The sequence below is a fragment of the Lithobates pipiens genome, unplaced genomic scaffold (assembly GCF_037356315.1).
Source record: "Lithobates pipiens isolate NorthernLeopardFrog02 unplaced genomic scaffold, aLitPip1_a1.2 Scaffold_18, whole genome shotgun sequence".
NCBI classification, from domain to species: Eukaryota; Metazoa; Chordata; class Amphibia; order Anura; family Ranidae; genus Lithobates; species Lithobates pipiens.
In genome coordinates, this window is record NW_027507758.1 from 414,424,910 (window position 1) to 414,446,315 (window position 21,406).

Genomic DNA, 21,406 nt, shown 5'->3' on the forward strand with positions numbered 1-21,406 from the left:
CAATAGCAATTGAAGTGTCATGCCATACTGAGTGGATGTCTGTCCCAGATTTCTTTTTCTCATAAATACAGTTAATGACTAACAAACCATCTGTATTAGCACCAGAAATTACACTAGCAGACACAAATAAGCTCACAGAAAAATTGTTTTTGCATCCATTTTTAATGACACACATAATTTAATACCATGAATATGATTTTATTATGAAGAAAAAGTGTCATGTCCACTGGTTTCAATTAAAGAACACTATAATAATGTTATCTATCAGCAGATAAAGCTCAAGGTATTATATCATTAAATAAAACCGTATACTAGAATTCTTTAGGGAATCACATTTATGTCTGATTGCGTTACTAGGAACTATGCAGTCTAATATATGAATTTAAAACTGCATAGTCTGACTTATGGGCCCTTTTGCAAGCAAAATGATGCACAATGCAATTATCATCCCTCCAAGAGTCTTGGAAATTACTTCTGTTGCTAATTAGTAATGATTGGTAATTGATGTGTTGTTATTATTATGTTGGAGTAAAACCAGTTGTGTAAATAAATGGAAATGGGTAGGAACTGAGTTGCAGTAATAAACAGCAGTAGGAACCATTCTAGTCCTGTTTTCTTAAAGTTGACCACACATGTTACAACCGAATTGTACAATCTCTTAGATTTACCAACAACTATTAAGTGTGAGGGTGTACCTAAACATTTTTCATTTACATCTAATCAAATAGGACTTTGCATTTTTTCAATATGATCCGCTTGAAATGGTTAGATAATTGAGCAACAAAACATTGTGAGCCAGTTGTCTAGCAGAGCACTTGTATCTGCTGGTGTAATTTTTTTCCTCTTACCTGTTTATATTCTGACTCCCGACCAACTTGCACTTGTAAGATATATGCAATAGGGTCTCCTCTCATAGGTGAAACGGTCTCCCATGTAATTTCACATGCGTTTCCTTCCAACTGTGTCACCCTGGGAGCTGGAAAATGCAAGTGTTTTATTTATTTATTTATTTTTAACAAGGGAAAAGCATCATTAATACACTATTAAATAAGTTAGCAGAGAAAAAATAAAGTAACCATGCCTGAACATTCAATATATTCTATATATGAAAGTTATATCTTGTAGGCATCTTAACCACTTTCAGACCGGACCATTTTGCTGGTAAATGACCAGAGGTCTTTTTACACTTTGGCACTGCGCTGCTTTAACTGGTAATTGCGCGGTCATGCAATGTTGTACCCAAACAAAATTTGCGTCCTTTTCTTCCCACAAATAGAGCTTTCTTTTGATGGTATTTGATTGCCTCTGCGATTTTTATTTTTTGCGATATAAACGTAAAAAGACCGCAAATTTTGAAAAAAAATGATATTTTCTACTTTTTGTTATTAGAAAAATCCAATAAACTCAATTTTAGTCATACATTTAGGCCAAAATGTATTCAGCCACATGTCTTTGGTAAAAAAAAGTCAATAATTGTATATTTATTGGTTTGCGCAAAAGTTGTCACATCTACAAACTAAGGTACGTTTTCTGGAATTTACGCAGCTTTTAGTTTACGACTGCCTATCTCATTTCTTGAGGTGCTAAAATGGCAGGGCAGTACAAAACCCCCCCAAATGACCCCATTTTGGAAAGTAGACCCCCTAAGGAAATTGATAAGAGGCATATTGAGCCCATTGAATATTTTATTTTTTTGCCTCAAGCGATTGAATAATGACAAAAAAAAATATATTTTTTTTTTTACACAAAGTTGTCACTAAATGATATATTGCTCACACATGCTATGGGCGTATGTGAAATGACACCCCAAAATAAATTCTGCTGCTTCTCCTGAGTACGGGGATACCACATATGTGGGACTTTTTGGGAGCCTAGCCGCGTACGGGGCCCCGAAAACCAAGCACCGCCTTCAGGCTTTCTAAGGGCGTAAATTTTTGAGTTCACTTCTCACTACCTATTACAGTTTTGAAGGCCATAAAATGCCAAGATGGCACAAAACCCCCACAAATGACCCCATTTTAGAAAGTAGACACCCCAAGCTATTTGCTGAGAGGCATGTTGAGTTCATGGAATATTTTATATTTTGCCACAAGTTGCGGGAAAATTACAAACTTTTTTTTTTTTTTTTTTTTTCACAAAGTTGTCACTAAATGATATATTGCTCATGCATGCCATGGGCATATGTGAAATGACACCCCAAAATAAATTCTGCTGCTTCTCCTGAGTACGGGGATACCACATATGTGGGACTTTTTGGGAGCCTAGCCGCGTACGGGGCCCCGAAAACCAAGCACCGCCTTCAGGCTTTCTAAGGGCGTAAATTTTTGAGTTCACTTCTCACTACCTATTACAGTTTTGAAGGCCATAAAATGCCAAGATGGCACAAAACCCCCACAAATGACCCCATTTTAGAAAGTAGACACCCCAAGCTATTTGCTGAGAGGCATGTTGAGTCCATGGAATATTTAATATTTTGCCACAAGTTGCGGGAAAATTACAAACTTTTTTTTTTTTTTTCACAAAGTTGTCACTAAATGATATATTGCTCACGCATGCCATGGGCATATGTGAAATGACACCCCAAAATAAATTCTGCTGCTTCTCCTGAGTACGGGGATACCACATATGTGGGACTTTTTGGGAGCCTAGCCGCGTACGGGGCCCCGAAAACCAAGCACCGCCTTCAGGCTTTCTAAGGGCGTTACAGTTTTGAAGGCCATAAAATGCCAAGATGGCACAAACCCCCCCCAAATGACCCCATTTTGGAAAGTAGACACCCCTAAATTTAGGGGTACACTAGTGAGACTAGGTAATAAATGGCGGGTGCCCTGAAACTATAAAAAAATAACTAACCAACCAGCGTCACCTGTAACAGTTATATGGTGATCACTGGTGAAAGGGTTAACTAGGGGGCAATCAGGGGGCTTTATGCGGTAGTATATGGGGGTCCCTGGCGCTATAAAAAGCTGCGGCGAACCTAAATACCTACCTGCCTAACTATCGTCACCTGTGACACTAATACAGCGATCAGAAAAACGATCGCTTATTAGGCTGGGTTCACACTGGAGCGATGCGGGAACGCCACGAATGCGCGGCGGGTTCCCGCATCACATGCCTCCCGGCGGCAGTTCACACTGCCCTATGCGAACTGCTGGGAGTGTCAGTGAAATGTTACTGACACCCCCAGATCAGTTCGCATATCGCAGTGCGATCTGCAAACTCGGATCGCATGGTGTGAACACCCATGCAATCCGATTCTGCTGCGGGCCAAAAAAAGGGTCCCGTGCGAATTTGCGGCGGGTGCGGCGGGTGCGGCGGGTGCGGCGAATGGCTGAACTCGAATCGCACAGAGATCGGATGTGATTTGCACTGCAGTGCGGTGCGAATCACATCCGTTCTCATAAACCGCTGCAATGTGAACCCAGCCTTAGTGACACTGGCGACGGGGGGTGATCACGGGGTTAAACCTTTATTGGGGGGGTTAGGGGGGTACCTTAGAACTAAAGGGGGCTAACCCTAACTGCCCTAACAGTTATTAGTCACAAATGACACCCGCCGGGTGATCAGGGGGTTAAACCTTTATTAGGTAATAAATGGCGGGTGCCCTGAAACTATAAAAAAATAACTAACCAACCAGCATCACCTGTAACAGTTATATGGTGATCACAGGTGAAAGGGTTAACTAGGGGGCAATCAGGGGGCTTTATGCGGTAGTATATGGGGGTCCCTGGCGCTATAAAAAGCTGCGGCGAACCTAAATACCTACCTGCCTAACTAGCGTCACCTGTGACACTAATACGGCGATCAGAAAAATGATCGCTTATTAGGCTGGGTTCACACTGGAGCGATGCGGAAACGCCGCGAATCCGCGGCGGGTTCCCGCATCGCATGCCTCCCGGCGGCAGTTCACACTGCCCTATGCGAACTGCTGGGAGTGTCAGTGAAATGTTACTGACACCCCCAGATCAGTTCGCATATCGCAGTGCGATCTGCAAACTCGGATCGCATGGTGTGAACACCCATGCGATCCGATTCTGCTGCGGGCCAAAAAAAGGGTCCCGTGCGAATTTGCGGCGGGTGCGGCGGGTGTGGCGGGTGCGGCGAATGGCTGAACTCGAATCGCACAGAGATCGGATGTGATTTGCACTGCAGTGCGGTGCGAATCACATTCGTTCTCATAAACCGCTGCAATGTGAACCCAGCCTTAGTGACACTGGCGACGGGGGGTGATCACGGGGTTAAACCTTTATTGGGGGGGTTAGGGGGGTACCTTAGAACTAAAGGGGGCTAACCCTAACTGCCCTAACAGTTATTAGTCACAAATGACACCCGCCGGGTGATCAGGGGGTTAAACCTTTATTAGGTAATAAATGGCGGGTGCCCTGAAACTATAAAAAAATAACTAACCAACCAGCATCACCTGTAACAGTTATATGGTGATCACAGGTGAAAGGGTTAACTAGGGGGCAATCAGGGGGCTTTATGCGGTAGTATATGGGGGTCCCTGGCGCTATAAAAAGCTGCGGCGAACCTAAATACCTACCTGCCTAACTAGCGTCACCTGTGACACTAATACGGCGATCAGAAAAATGATCGCTTATTAGGCTGGGTTCACACTGGAGCGATGCGGAAACGCCGCGAATCCGCGGCGGGTTCCCGCATCGCATGCCTCCCGGCGGCAGTTCACACTGCCCTATGCGAACTGCTGGGAGTGTCAGTGAAATGTTACTGACACCCCCAGATCAGTTCGCATATCGCAGTGCGATCTGCAAACTCGGATCGCATGGTGTGAACACCCATGCGATCCGATTCTGCTGCGGGCCAAAAAAAGGGTCCCGTGCGAATTTGCGGCGGGTGCGGCGGGTGTGGCGGGTGCGGCGAATGGCTGAACTCGAATCGCACAGAGATCGGATGTGATTTGCACTGCAGTGCGGTGCGAATCACATTCGTTCTCATAAACCGCTGCAATGTGAACCCAGCCTTAGTGACACTGGCGACGGGGGGTGATCACGGGGTTAAACCTTTATTGGGGGGGTTAGGGGGGTACATTAGAACTAAAGGGGGCTAACTCTAACTGCCCTAACAGTTATTACAGTCACAAATGACACCAATGCAAAAAAAAAAAAAAATGACATTGGTGTCACTGTGACTGGGGGGCAGGGGTAATTGGGGGGGTGATCGGGGGGTAAAGGGGGGGTGTGAGTGTGCCTGGCATGTTCTACTGTGTGTGTAGAGTGTTGGTGCAACTCACTGATCCGCTCTCCTCCGTGTCGGAACGAAAAATACCGACACGGAGGAGAGAATACATCACTTCCTCTCCTGTGTTTACATTACAGGAGAGGAAGTGATGTCACGGGGGATTTCTATTCATCGGGAGCGATCGCGAGGGGGTGGCCATGAATGAATGGCCGCCCCCTCATCCCGGATCGCTCTCGATGGAATGCCGACCGCGGGCAGGCAGGGACTTATATATACGCCCATATGCCTGCCCGTGCCATTCTGCCGACGTATATCGTCGTGCGGCGGTCGGCAAGTGGTTAAAGTTACAGGCTTCTCTAGCCTTAGCTATACTAAGCAGATCATGAACTCTGATAACCTTTGACAAGAGTCAGTTTTAGGAGCTAGTGTATTTTTTTATTACTGCTTTTTGATTTATTCCTCCTATACATGTAGGCCAAATATAAAAACATAAACTCTATTCCACCGCACCATGAAACAATAAAAAAAGTTAGAAAGGACTGGCATTTATTTCATTAGACAATTCAGTTGTATTTCATAGATCTCTGCAGCTAGATGATAAGATATTAAAGTGGATGCAAACCCAGAAAATTGTTTTTATTAAAGGCTTGCACCTTTTACAGTATAGGATTTCATGTCGTCTGTGCCCAGTCTTGCCACAAAGAGTTAATCTGCCTCTCAGCAATCCTCTTATCTTTTTTCAGTGAGATAAAAACAGACAGAGAAATAGGAGTCAGTTTCTCCCCCTTGCTGTGAGTGACAGGTGATTTACATATTTCACGCAGGAGCCTGAGAGAGGCATTCTGTGTACTTCAGATCCCCTCCTCCTTTCCTGTCCAGCTCTGCAAGGATTGGCTGCTCCACACCCCAGCATGATTGGGCATGCTGAAGTCATATGGTAACTTTTCTGGGTTTTGACTGGATGTTAGTGATCATAGCAAAAGTTCAGTGTAAGAAATAGACAGGAAGAAATGCATATTGACAAAGGGAGTGTAGAGGCGGGTAGGGAGTCTACGGACATCACAGACCCACCCACAGAATCTGAAGTTTTTTGGGTCTCATAACAGACAGAGGGGAGACATTGACAGGTAACGATATATGCAGGAAGCATGTATATCCTTATAGATAACCACTATGACAGTAGTTTAGAAAAGATGAAGTGGGTTTACATCCACTTTAAACAGAGAGGTTTAGCATAATAAAAAGTCTATGAGGCTTTCATTGCACAGACTAATTCCATTCATAAAATAGCATATGAATCAGTAGCACTGAGCTAACAGTACCACTGCAATCCAATGACAGTTTTAGCAGAGCTGGATCTTGGATAGGACACAGGCAAAAGTAAATAACATAATACACTTATCTTCCACTGTCCCTTCCACAGATAAATCCTGAAGGTCTCCCTTTACATATTTAAAAAATAAATTAAGGAATGATTCCTAACAGATATTCTCTTGGAAAGTGAATTTAATGTTTGTGATAATAACCCCAGAGTGCTTAACTTAAACTGCATTTGTTTTGGATCATGCAGACATGGGTTAGAGCTTTAGTCAGGTTTTTTGAAAGTTTTTCTGTCCCCTCAAAAAATATTGACCCTGACCTTGACCCAAACACTAACCCTGGCACTGCCCTAGATCAAACCTTGATCTAGATGTTTTAAAAAAAAATGTTTATTATTATGTAATACATTTTTTTTAAACACTTTTTTTCTCTGTGCAGACAGGACAGAGAGGAGAGATAGAGGACAGAGAGAGAGAGAGAGAGATACAATGCATCTCTCTCCTTCATTCACAGAGAAAGAAAAAGGGGCAGGCTTCACAGTGACTAATCAATCAGAGGAAAAATTGGGAGTTTTGGGTCCCGGTTGCTAGTGCGATGAGACCCTGGTCTCTGTGCTGGGAGCACGCCACGTGGCTAGAGAAAATGGAGATACACAAATATGCGGCCCCACTGTAAAAATCCCAGTGCAGCGAGGCCGCATACAAATAATTGATGATGTCACTGCTATTTTTACAATATATTATCTGAGTTTGGAAAGGCTTTTGGTGCTCAACTGCATTGAAATACTTTGTGTCTAATGAAGAATATATTTAAGTCAACATTTTAGTTCATGGAGTTCAGCTTTATGATATCATTGGTTCCGAAGTTGAAAAGCATTGCTGAAGATTATTAATGTTATGAGAACATACATTTATTTCACTCCATTGCGCTTTATAATAAGCTGTCGTGAACACAAATCCAGCCAAACCAATGATATGGGAGGCCTTGTTTTTTGGAATTACAAGAACATTGTTTACACAGCATCATTCTCAAAAGTCAATAGCATATTCTTTTTTTTTTTCCTTTATGTATGTCTTATCTCTAGGCTCTGCACCATAGATTTTTTTGCAACCCTGTGTAATTATGTAATAGCAGCAATTTATCCAATTACTAGTATACATTTACTATTTCATATGTGGGTGGACATTGGGAATGGGGGGGGGTGACAGGTTTTGCATGCGAGAGTGACTGGAGAAGCATAAAAAGGATATGCAAAAAAAGTCTTTGTTATTGAAAATGCATGTGTCCAAATGAACAATAATAGTTACGAATATTAAACTAGGTGAAATGACTATGCTGTTAAGATAGCAGTATGAATATCTAATACGTCTATCTAATAATTGAAGCAGATGGATTAGATGATAATAGTTTATATATAGATATATGAGATGCACAACAATACCATTTTTAGTCATGTATGTGTATACTCTTATGCCGTGTACACCCGAGCGGAATGTCCAACAGAAAAAGTCAGATGGTAGCTTTTCATCGTATATTCCGATCGTGTGTATGCCCCATCGGACTTTTTACGTTGAAAATTCTGACGGACCTAGAAATACAACATGTTCTAAATATTTCCGACGGAACCAATTCCTAATGGGAAAACCACTCGTCTGCATGCTGTTCCGACGTACCAAAAACGACGCATGCTCTGAAGCAAGTACAAGATGGAAGCTATTGGCTACTGGGTATTGAACTTCTTTTTTCTAGTCCCGTCGCACGTGTTGTACGTCACCGCGTTCTTGATGTTCGGACTTTGGTGTGATCGTGTGTACGCAAGACAGTTTCAGCGGAATTCCGTCGGAAAAACCTTCAGAGTTTATTCAGACAGGAAAACCGGTCGTGTTGTACATGGAAGGAAATAGATTCAGCTACCTTGTACACCCTCATCATGGACATTCTTAAATCAAACTCATACAAACAGATAACGAGTTGAAGTACATAGACCTAAGCTCTTTTACAAAGTAAAGGCTTTGCAATTGTGATTTCTGCACTCTGTCGCATAGTAGTGGTAAGTAAAGCAATACAGTTTAGTAACTGTATGTAATTGGACAAGGAAATAGCAGTAGCACACTGATAAAATCATCATTCTGATCTCTCATCCTGTGAATATGTTCCAACTGTTGACTAAATGCAATGTACTGAAACAGAGCCTTGACTGGCTCAGCATGTTGTCCTTTCCTGCAGTATGAGTGCTGCTGGGCACAGGATTACATGGCTATTACAGGTGCTTATTAGCACAGGCTCAATTGTTTATGCCAATTATATGGAAAGATACATTTAAATATTTTTTATTTAAATGTGCTCTTTTATCTGCCTAATGTTCAGTTTTATATACAGCATATACAGTGGGGAAATAATTATTTGATCTCCTGCATAAGTTGTAAGTTTTCCCACTTACAAAGAATTGAAGGGTCTATAATTTTTATCATAAGTGTATCTTAAATGATAGAGACAGAATATCAACCAAAAATCCAGAAGAACACATTATACAAATGTTATAAATTGAGTTGCAGTTCAGTGAGTAAAATAAGTATTTGATCCCCTACCAGCCAACAAGTCTGGCTCACACAGACTGGCTACAGTATGTGCTCACAAATTAGTCCCGTCAATTTAAGAAGGTGCTCCTAACGACAACTCGTATAAAAGACACCTGTCAACAGAATCGCTTTCTTCCATTCAAACCTCATCATCATGGGCAAGACCAAAGAGCTGTCAAAGGATATTAGGGATAAGATTGTAGACCAGCACAGGCTTGAATGGGCTGCAAGACCATCAGCAAGAAGCTTGGTGAGAAGCAGACAACTGTTGGAGTGATTATATCATTTATTATTATACAGGATTTATATAGCGCTGACAGTTTACAGAGCGCTTTGCAACTTGAGGGTAGACAGTACAAATACAATACACTTTAATACAGTAGGAATGTGAGGGATCAGCCCAGAACTACATGGGAGGACCTTGTGAATGATCTCAAGGCAGTTGGGACCACAGTCACCAAACAAACCATTGGTAACACAATGGATTTAAATCCTGCAGTGCCCACAAGGTCCCCCTCCTCAAGAAGGCACACGTACAGGCCCATCTGAAGTTTGCCAATGAACATGTAAATAATTCAGAGAAGGATTGGGAGAAAGTGCTGTGGTCAGATGAGACCAAAATTGAACTTTTTGGCCTCTTTGGTATTACCTCGACTCGCCTTGTTTGGAGAAAGAAAAATGCTATGACCCTAAGCCCTTGTACACACAGTCGGACATTCCGACGGAAAATGTCCGATTGGACCGTGTGGTCGGATAATCCGACTGTGTGTGGGCTCCATCGGACTGTTTCCGTCTGAATATCCGAGTGTATAACCGTGTGTATGCAACACAAGTTTCGGACAAAATCCGTCGAACAAAATCCGACGGATTTTGTTGTTTGAATGTCTGACCGTGTGTACAAGGGCTAAAAACACCATCCCTACAGTCAAACACAGAGAGGTCGAAACATTATGCTTTGGGGCTATTGCTCTGCTAAAGGTAGACTTTGCCGCATTGAGGGGCCAATGGACGGGCCATGTATTGTAAAATCTTGGATGAGAACGTTCAGTCAGAAACTATGGCTCGTGGATGGGTCTTCCAGCATAACAATGACCCAAAATATACCGCCAAGGCAACAAAGGAGTGGCTCAAGAAGAACACATTAAGGTAATGGAGTGGCCTAGCCAGTCTCCAGACATTAATCCCATAGAAAATTTATGGAGAGAGCTGAAACTTCGAATTGCCAAGCGACAGCCAAGAAAGCTTAAAAATTTAAAGATCTGTAAAGAAGAGTGGACCAAAAGCCTTCCTAAAATGTGTGCAAACCTGGTAACCAACTACAAGAAACGTCTTACCTCTGTGCTTGGCAACAAGGGTTTCTCCACCAAGTACTAAGTCTTGTTTTGCTTGGGGGTCAAATACTTATTTTACTTATAAGTCAATTTATAACTTTTGTATCATGTTTCTTCATGTTTCTTCTGGATTTTTGGTTGATATTCTGTCTCTATCATTTAAAATACACCTGTGTCATTTAAGTATTTAGGAGTGATAGTTTCACCAAACCCATCTGAATATCTAAAGCTTAACTTAACCCCTCTAATGGATAAACAAAGAATTAAGTGCCGAGGTTGGTGTAAATTGCCACTGTCGGTAGTGGTACAAGTTAACCTGATAAAGATGATCTGGGCCCCACAGCTCCATGTATACCTTTCATAACTCCCCTATGTTGATATTTAATCAATGATTCAAATGCATTGACTCCCAATCTCGAGATCTTATATGGAAGAAGAGGCAGGCCTGTATTAGCTTATGTACCTTGCAATATGGTAAGGATAGGGGATGATTAGCAGTTCCACATTCCAAAATGTATTTCCTGTCGTCTCAACTCCAACAGTTTGCTGGCTGGAGACTTGGGGAGAATTCAGACCCTATAGCTCAACCGGCCTCTTTATCCAACCCCACCTTGACAGCTGACTCCCATTTAGAGATGGATCTCCTGGGTAGTCCCCCTTCCTCTTCAACAAGGGGTTTGCTTAGGAGGGTCTGGCGGGCAGTCAGGGAGGCATTGTCTATCACAGGTCCTATGGAGTTTACTCCTTTGGGGAAAAATCCTAACTATCCTGAATTGTGTAAATTGCAGGGATTCTCCTCATGGAGACAGCAAGAGATCTGGTTCTTTCGTCAACTGTATAATGGTAGTACCCTGAAGGCTTCTGATCAGCTGTAAGTGGAGTTTTCACTACAATATAAACAATTTTATCAATGTCTTCATCTCCGACATGCAATACAGACGCAGACACAAATGCTCTCCTTAGCTCCTCGCTACTGCGGGAAATTCTGTGACCACTTGCAGGGGTCTGATATCAAGGGCCTACTTTTGTTGTCTTCTATTCAAGATCACACACTGTTAAAAAGTAGAGTTCGTCCATGTGTGCAGGGTGTTCACTGCACACGGGCCTCAGAGGGGGGCGTTCACTGCACACATGGATAATATGTTTGAGAATGATTGTGTATCAGTGGGGGCCCATCTTTTCATCAAGAGGGTGTCGCATTCAGGGAAGGTTGCACCACCGCTGATAGGAGAAGTGACAGCTGTATCACCGCTCCTGTGTTCGAGCAGAAACCTCTGGAGAAGGATACCAAAACAGTATACCCAAACATGTACATAGCCTCGTCACCAAAATTCTCCGATCTAGGCTATGCTTCTTCCACACATATGCACAACAGCCCCCATTCATTCCTACAGAACAGTTGTGATAATTCTTCATAGATGATCTTTCCATAGGAATAAATGGTTCAACAGATAATGACTTTTGAATTCCTACTGCTCAAGGCCCTATAACAACAGTGTGACCCTGATTTAACAGAAGAATGTCAACAGATATATAATAGGCAGAAAAACTGTCAACACAAGATGCTTCAGTTGCAGTAATTTGCCTGCTTGCTAACCTTTAATGTTTGGTGGGACAGACTTGGTTGTGCAGAATGTATAGATGTCAGAAAATGGCCCTTCTCCAGCATCATTGACAGCTTGAATCCTGAAGTTGTAGCATGTGAATTCAGTCAGTCTCTGCACCTTATATGTGTGGCTTGGACCTCTGTAGATGGGAAGAAACCTGCAAATATAAAACACATTTAATTTAATAACAGTTAATGGTGTTATACTACAAGCTATAGAAAATAGATGAAATCTGCAGAAGGAATGCTATTTTCAAGCTGAAGTTAGAATTATGGGCTCACATATCCTGAACAAAGAAATGATTCATATATAGCATGTTCAGTCTGCAGCCCTAAACATGGCATAGCATTTCTCATTTACCATTTATAATGTACCAGAAAAGTGTGGGTAATTTATAGCCAGACCCATCTTTTGTAAAATGGGGGGACAGAAGTGTGTAGTATAAGACTTGCATCAAAAAAATAAAGACTTAAAAAGTGACCCTGTCACGAACTCTAACTTCTTCAGATCCACGCTATAGCAAAATGACGGCTACAGCGCAGAACTGCTTTTCCGGGAGGACGTCTATTAACATTCTTGTGTGCCCGAGTAGCCTGGGCGCCCCCTGCAGGGCGCTGTGCTCTGTGATCAGCAAGTCTATGAGACTTGCTGGATCACAGATCGGAGTAAGGGTTCAATCCTGACCCCTTACCACGTGATCAGCTGTCAGCCAATGACAGCTGATCATGTGATGTCAACAGGGCCGGTAATTGGCTATTTTTTCTCCTTGCTCTCAATCCAATCACTGGCGGCTGTGAGAGAGACATCAGTCCCGATTATGGCGAACTACCGACAGCTCCTCAGTGCCCACCTATGCCCCCTGCCAGTGCCACCTAGCAGTAGGCAACAGTGCTGCCTACCAGTGCCCACCAACGCCACCCATCAGTGCCCACAGTGTCACCTATCAGTGCCCACAGTGCCACCTATCAGTGACCATCTGAGCCACCCATCAGTGCCATCTTATCAGTGGCCATCAGTGTCACCTTATCTGTCCCCATCAGTGCTGCCTTATCTGTACCTATCAGTGCTGCCATAACTATGCCTATCAGTGTCCATCAGTGCAGCTTATCAGTGCCCACCAGTGCCGCCTCATCAGCTCATATCAATGAAGGAAATTACCTGCTTGCAAAATTTTATAACAAACTATGAAACATGATTTTTTTTTCTCTAAATTTTCCATCTTTTTTTGTTTTGCAAAAGATAAAAATCCCAGCTGTGATTAAATACCACCAAAATAAAGCTCTATTTGTGGGAAAAAAAGAATTAAAAAAAGAATTTAGGTACAGTGTTGTATGACCGCGCAATTGTCATTCAAAGTGCGTCAGTGCTGAAAGCTGAAAATTGGTCTGGGCAGGAGGGGGGTTTAAGTGTTCAGTAAGCAAGTGGCTAAAAAATTGAAGGTAAAAATACAAAAACATATTTTAAATGCTTACTTACAGCTTTTTTCTTTTGATAAATTATTACTTATTCACTTGGAACTTCCCTTTAATGTACAGTAGCTTCCAGGAGAGGCACAAAGAGAGTGTCATTTTAGTGACAGCTTTAAATCTGCTGTTACTGCTGAAATTACATCCATGATCGTTTTTAAAAGTCTCCACAAGAGACAGGTAAACAACATGCATAAAATATGTTAAATGTACAGGCAGTCCTCAATTTACATACATCTGACTTGCGTACAAATCCTACTTACAAACTGAGGGAGACAAAAGGGTGTGAGGAAATCTACCCCTAGGAGGGGAAATTCTCTCTTGTAGGAGTTATTATGGGGAAAATGTGTCTCCATTGACGCTTTATCACTAATCCTTGTTTCCACGACAACCCAACATTTTCAAAATCCAATTGTCACAGGGACAGAAAGTGAGGTGAAATCTTTTCAACAAGGACATAGACAGCAAAACAAATGTATGCTATCCAAAAAACGTAAAAATTATTTTCTTGGCTGGAGTTACATTTAAAAAATGTACCTGTTCCAACTTACATACAACTTCAACTTAAGAACAAACCTTCAGAATCTTGTTTGTAACCCGGGAACTGCCTGTAAATATACAGTAATCTTCTGGGAATATTGTTGATATAAGCAGTTTGGCATAATTGGCTATTGTCAACCTTATTCTAAAAATTTTAGTTACCTGTTTGTCTCCAGCTTCAATATTTTATGAGTCAATGATTCAAAACAAATATTCAGCTAGTGAAGTTCAAGGTAGTTGCCTGAGAAAGCACCAAAGCCATTTGCCCCTTGGAAATGAATATTTTTACAGGTATTTATATAGCGCTGACAATTTATGCAGCACTTTGCATATATATTATACATTCACATCAGTCCCTACCCTAATAGAGCTTACAATCTAAAGTCCCTAACTCACATTGATATACTAGGGCCAATTTAGATAGGCGCCAATTACCTACCAGCATGTCTTTGGCATATGGGAGGAAACCCATGCAGACACAGGGAGAACATGCAAACTCCAGGCAGGTTGTGCTGTAGTTGGGATTCCAACTGATGACCCCCAGTGCTGCCAGGTGGAAGTGCTAACCACTTAGCAACTGTGCTTCCCCTATGAAAATTAATCTTTTTCAAGCTGGTTATTAATTCACTGGTAGATTTTGGAATGAACATTGATACAAAACTGTGCAGTACATTCACCAGCTTGACAAATGTCATTTGAAAAGAACTTAGAATCTCGTTTACTTTCAAAATGAATATTTGGATTAGATGTACCGTATTTATCAGCGTATAACACGCACGCCCCCCCTGAAAATAGGGGGAAAATCACGGGTGCATGTTATACGCCAATAGTGTACCTCGAAGGGGAAGGAAGGGGACGAGCGCCGCCAGAATTCACTGAGCTGTCATCTCCTGTTTACACACAGTCCCGCCTCTGGCATTGTACCAGTGTTCTGTCTATCACAGGAGCTGGACCAATGCCGGGACTGTGTATGTGACTGTTGACTGAGAGCCGAGTAAACAGAAGAGGACGGCTCAGTGATTTCCTGCACTGCATTGATGAGAGATGGTGAGGCTGCAGATGGGCATTAATCAGGCTGCATTGATGGGAGATGGGCTGCAGGTGGGCACATACCAGGCTGCACTGAGGCTTCAGATGGGCACTAATCAGGCTGCATTGAGGCTGCAGATGGGCACTAATCAGGCTGTATTGAGGCTGCAGATGGCTAATCAGGCTGCATTGAGGCTGCAGATGGGCACTAATCAGGCTGCATTGAGGCTGCAGATGAGCACTGACCATGATATTGCTTCAAAGTGGTTTATTTAAAAAAAAAAAAAAAAAATTCCTGAAACTTCCCTCCTAAATTGAAGTTGCGTGTTATACGCTGATAAATACGGTACTTTCTTGAACAAAAACCACATACTCTGTTGTCCATCCTGCCCCTTTGAATCCTCCCATCACTGTGGTCGAAAAACATTTTGACTCCACTAATGATTAGAAAATAAAAAAAAAGGGTTGAGGATATCAGGGAGATGGAAAGTCTTACAAGTTCAATAAAAGATCTGCAAATTAGATTCCGCAATATGATACTTGATTGAATTTACCTGCGCTGATCAATTCAAACAATTACTGGCAGTCTAACTGAACTGGTATCACAGGAAGCAACAGCATGGGTTATTAAGGTCCTTGAACGTCTCCGCAACATTCATATGGTGAATACGGCCAAGGCCTCCCCAGAGGACTAAGCTGGTGTGGGTCACCACCAACTGTGCCTTACCCCTTCCCCTTTCCCTTCCTGCCACTCCTACTTCTTTTATAGGCTTGGGTATGTACTTGTCTTCTCTAACTACTACCTAGAGGCTGCGGGGTCTTCCTAAAAACTCAATGATGTGAGGTCTCCCTTTACTGAGATAGACCACTAGCCCTCATCCCCTTCCCCCTTTCCCCAATTGTACGGTCTATTATTATGACTCAGGTTCAGTACCATACTTTTATTTCTGTTCAGCCTCACATACATTCTTATTTGACAGCCTACTGCTTTTATGTAGCCTCCTTGCTTATCATAGCAATTTATGCTAACACTCCAGATTACCTGTTATGTATAAAATGGTTCTATTGGCCAACTTTTTTTCATATGATTTCTGTTATGTTGTTCCCTTTGTATATGTGTTGAATATAAAGAATGCAAAAAAAAAAGAAACAAAAAAAAGGAACATCAAACATTCTGAAAATAAAATTTCAAACAAGCATCTACAAGAGCAGACATCACTAAATGGCAGACCACGGTCCGGACCCGGACAGTGTCACTGTCCCATCTGGACCGGCCGTGCTTCCGCTATGTAGGAGATGGCTCTTTTGCTCACCCACCACCACTGCTGTCATCCTTACCTAGCTGACATTGGAAGAATGACGGCTCTGAATGGATGGTGGGAGGCACATCAGTCTAGAGTTGAAATCAGAGGCAGGACAGATCCAGATGGAAGGCTGGAGCTGCCAAGTTACCTTTTCAAGTTACCCAGGAGGTGATTGGTTGCTGGCAACCAATCGCAAGCCGGTTATCAGGAAAAGTTGTGAAGCTCCTGCCATCCATTCGGAGCTGTCCTGCCTCCAATGTCAGCTTGATGAGGGTGATGTGAAGGGGACCAAGAACAGTAATCTGGAGGAGGGGGTTAACAGAAAGGCGGGGGAATTTGAGACAGGAATGTAGGAGGAGGGTAGGTGATACAAAGGGGGAGGGGGTGACGACAGGGGTGTGAAGGGGTGATATAAATGGGGGGCTGAGAACAGTAATGTGAATGGGGGGGTGTGGGTGAGGACAGGAATGTAGAGTAGGGGGGTAATGACAGGGATGTAAAGGAGGGTGATATGAAAGGGGGCTACCTATTAATTTCAATGGGCTGTCTTACATGAAAGAACGCAGATAAATAAGTCGCTGACTCTTTTTTAAATTGCGCTGCACCAAACTGATTTGGCGCTCACAAAAATGTGCAGCATTTGCCAATGCTCCGAGTTGCAATTAAGAATCAAACATGCGATTCGGACCTCTGCTGGAAGTATATCTTAGTGACTGGACCTCTGGGAATTTTAATTCAATACCTCTGTACTAGAGCATATTCAGCTTTACTCCAGTACATTGTTCATATTATGCAATGCTTTACTGAGTACACTAAGGCCCCTTTCACACTGGGCAGTATGGGTGTCTGCGGTAATGCGGCACTATTTTAGCACCGATTTACCGCCGTTTTAGCTGCAGTATTCGGCCGCTAGCAGGGTGGTTTTAACCCCTAGAGGCTGCGGGGTCTTCCTAAAAACTCAATAATGTGAGGTCTTTTAAAGCCAGCTCTCAAACTTTGTGTGTTGGAAATTCAGACGGAAAAAGTCCTATGGAGTCCACACACAATCGAATTTTCCGACAACAAGATCGCACATTTTCCGTCAGAAAGTACAACCGCGTGTACAGGGCATAATAAATGGTAGCAAGAACTAGACAAGCTAGTGGAATTAGTTGAATTAAAACAATACTATCCAAGATAACAATAGCCTTTTCTTAGGAAATCCTGACTGTTTTGGAACAAGCCTGGAATTTTATCCCTTGCTAGATTAGCAATACACAGGATGTTTGAGCCTTTGTAAACTATCATCCTTTCCAACACAAAAGAGAAAGGCAAGGCGATTTAGGACACTGGGTTATTTACATGGATATTCACACACAGTTTATAACTAGCTATCGTAATTTTCCTGAATGAACCAAGAAAGGAAAAAGCACCAACTTGCTGCCCTCAGGGTAAAGGCTTTTCAGAGAACTACAAAACACTCCATGAATTTGTATGAATGGATACTTTTACAGGCAGTGGAGAAGGGCCAGAAGCCAAAAGCTAATAATTTTATCTACCACAAGTTGAAAAAAAAGCAACCAGCACAGGTGTTTTACCATAAGAAGATTTATAATATTAATTATGTAGTCAGTGTTGTGATGCAAGAACCGTTGCAGATACAGCTATATGAGCAGGAGCTGGATACATTTCCTGCTTGCTGACTGCACAATAAAAGATAATAAGCAGCACACTGGTTAAGTCATCCCATTTCTCACTATGCTTTCTTATAGTGTATTGACTGCCAACAGACAGCCATTGGTTCGCAGTTGCAGCTTAGTCCCACCAATTTGAATGGGTGAGCTTGACAGGCCATGTAACCTGTCAACTCAACAAGCCTTTTTAAATTCTCTGTGGCATGTGTACAGACCCCTTCAGTTACATGTTAGGTGGGCATTCGGAAAAGGGGGGAGGGGGAATAAAATCAAGGCTCAAACACCTGTTTTTACTGCCCTATGGCAGAATCAAGAAAGCCTTAAGGAATCAAAAGCTGCATCAAAGTGTATGTTGCACCAAAACTTGTAATTTCATAAATGTGTATGTGCTTCTATGTAGTTGCTTTTTACTGTAACCAGTTTAAATGTATTTGCTAGCTGTCTTAGAAAACTCTGCTGATCCTGCCGGTCCTTCTTGTTTGCTGTTGCAGTCTAAAAATGGGAAATTCAGTTTGCGAATAAGTCATTCTCATATGGTGTTACAGGATGCCGTCAGGTACAACCACGCCCCCACTCAGCCCGCAGCACCTTGCACTCTACATTCTCGTGTGTGTATGCTTCTCAGCCCCACCTCGCCATTTCTTGGCTTTGCCCCCCAGCCTGCCTTATCTTTGACATCATGTCTTGGCCCCACACAACTGTAGAAGTGGAATGCCAGGGGATGTCAATTATTCTTTTGTCTATATGAGGATCTGCCCACAGCAGCAGGAGTAGGGGACTAGAAATGACAGCAGTCAGGTGACTGCTGAGAAAATAAGGTAGAAAAAAAGGTACTTTTTTAAATTTTAGCATTTTTAGATAAACATCATAGATAAAACATGTAATCAACATAATGACAATGCTTACCATTGGTTAAGTTCACAAATACTATAATTGATATTTATATATCTGCATGGAGAAACATACATCTTAGATGATAAAATTAAGTAATGCTTTTTTCATTGGAGCATCAAATAACCTATTGATTGGTTTGTATTCTCTGCTGTCCATTATCTCATTGTACAGCTTTCAGAACACATGATCGGATTTTCCGCGAGAAAAGGTCCAACGGTCTTCCCGACGGACTTTCGACGGAGTTACGACAGACTTTCGAATGACCGGACTTGCCCACACACGAACGGACTAATGTCCGTTCAAAAGTCAGTTTGTTCTGAACGTGATTACGTACGTCGGGACTAGAAAAGGAAGTTCAATAGCCAGTAGCCAATAGCTGCACTTGTGTCGTATTTGGACCATCGGACCAGCATACAGACAAATGATTTTCCCCATAAGAATTGAGTTCTTTGGACAGATTTGAAACATGCTCTATTTCTAGGTCTGTCTGATTTCTTCTGAATTTAGCCTCAAGGAAACCTGAGACTTTTTGCTGCCCTAGAAACTGGACTAAGAATATCAGTATGGTAAATGGATTTTAATCATGAGCATACTGAATTCACTGATACTTTATGGAATCCTTTGGGCATAATTCAGGCCATACATCTTGATGCTTTAAGGCTCCATTCACACTAATGCGTTTTTTTCATGCAATTTGCAGAAATGCAAGGACATTTTTTTAACATGGGTATGGAACATGTTCAGATCAATGCATTTTTGTGTCTTTGCGTTTTTGGAAAGGGTCTGGGACTTTTTTCTGGCAAAATGCAGCATTTTGTATGTAATAGACTTCTATGAATCCGCATCCACAACGCTAGTACCGTGTTTTTACAGCAATTTATGTTTTGAAATTGTCCTTTTTTTAGTTTTACCTGTACATTCACTGTATATAACTGTTTGCTAAGGAGGGGTCCGAGAAGCTGAATGTAAAAAAAAGAATTGCTGGTAAAAAAAAATAATGAAAAAAAGCGTGGGGTCCCTACCAGGCCCTTAGGTCTATTATCGATTCAGAGGGGAACCCCACGCCAAAATGTAAAAAAATATAAAAAATTGCGTGGGGTCCACCTCAAAATCCATACCAGACCCTTATCCGAGCATGCAGCACGGCAGGTCAGAAAAGGGAGGGGATGAGTGAGCCCCCCTCCTGAACCATACCAGGCCACATGCCCTCAAAATGGGGGGTGGGTTCTTTTGGGCAGGGGGGTTCTGATGGGGACAAGGGCCTCTTCCGACAACTCTTGCCTGGTGGATGCCGGCCTCCCCACCTATATGAATGAGTATGGGGTACATTGTACCACTACTCATTCACCACAAAAAAGTAGTGTAGTGTGAAAAAATACAGTAGACAGTTTGACAGTTTTTGACAAGTCGTTTAGTAAAAAATATCTTCTTCCCTGCTTCTTCCTCTGGTCTTCCTCCATCTTCTCTGGCATCAGAGGAAGAAGAACACTGGACAAAAGACAGGAGAAAGAAGAAGAGCGGAAGAAGAAGCAGGAGAAGGAGAAGCCCTGAGGAGGAAGATGCGGGAGAAGATGGAGGAAGACCGGAGGAAGAAGCGTTGAAGAAGATATTTTTAATAAAGGACTTGTCAAAAACTGTCTACTGTATTTTTTCACACTACACTAATTCTTTGTGGTGAATGGGTAGGGGTACAATGTACCCCATATTCATTCACATAAGGGGGAGGCTGGATCTGGGGGCTTCCAGATTCCAATAAGCCCCCTGCCCTCTACAATGGGCAATGGTCGTCGGGAAGAGCACCTTATCCCCATCAACATGGGGGCAAGCACCCACCCCCCCATGTTGAGGGCATGTGGCCTGGTATGGTCCAGGAGGGGGGCATTTGCTCATCCCCTCCCTTTCCTGACCTGCAAATTGAGCGTTCAGTGCAGTTTGGTCGCTCAATTCTTGGTCTGAGGGGTGGCAAAGGACGGATACCGCTGGGATTTGTGCTGCAGCCATCTACGCAAGTATGATTATTTATTTTACTCTGTTCCCATACTTCTCTTTTAAAGTGGTTGTGTACCTTTTTTTATATTTTTTACCTACAGGTAAGCCTATAATAAGGCTTACCTGTAGGTAAAATTAATATCTACTAAACCTGCATGGAGCCGCTGACGTCAGTGGCGCATGCACTTTGAAGGTCTGGCTGAAGGTGTGGCAGACGCTGCCGGACCTTGCCGGAAAGAAGTCTCCTGTGCGTATGCACAGGAGTGACAACACTGCGGCCTCAGCCACTCACAGCCGTGAACCCGGAAGAGACACCGAGGGGAAATGTCAGCTCCCTCGGTGGTGACCGAGATCAGCTGCCAATGCCTCGTTCTAAGGTAAGTATTTCATAATGAGCTAGTATGTGGTGCATACTAGCTCATTATGCCTTTGCCTTACAGGTTTTTATTTTTTATTTTGTGCGGGTAGTCAACTT

The 21,406-nt window shown here is 42.6% G+C and overlaps 1 protein-coding gene across 2 annotated transcripts in view; it reads right to left on the reverse strand.

Annotated features, from left to right (window-relative positions):
• Positions 1–21,406, reverse strand: part of FNDC3B (fibronectin type III domain containing 3B) — a 467,960-nt gene that overhangs the window by 12,436 nt on the left and 434,118 nt on the right. For both annotated transcript variants that reach the window (XM_077487969.1, XM_077487970.1), the window contains 2 exons: positions 12,027–12,193; positions 849–976 (listed from right to left, as the gene is read on the reverse strand). In XM_077487969.1, coding sequence (XP_077344095.1) covers positions 849–976; positions 12,027–12,193 — 295 coding nt within the window. The remainder of the gene's footprint in view (positions 1–848; positions 977–12,026; positions 12,194–21,406) is intronic.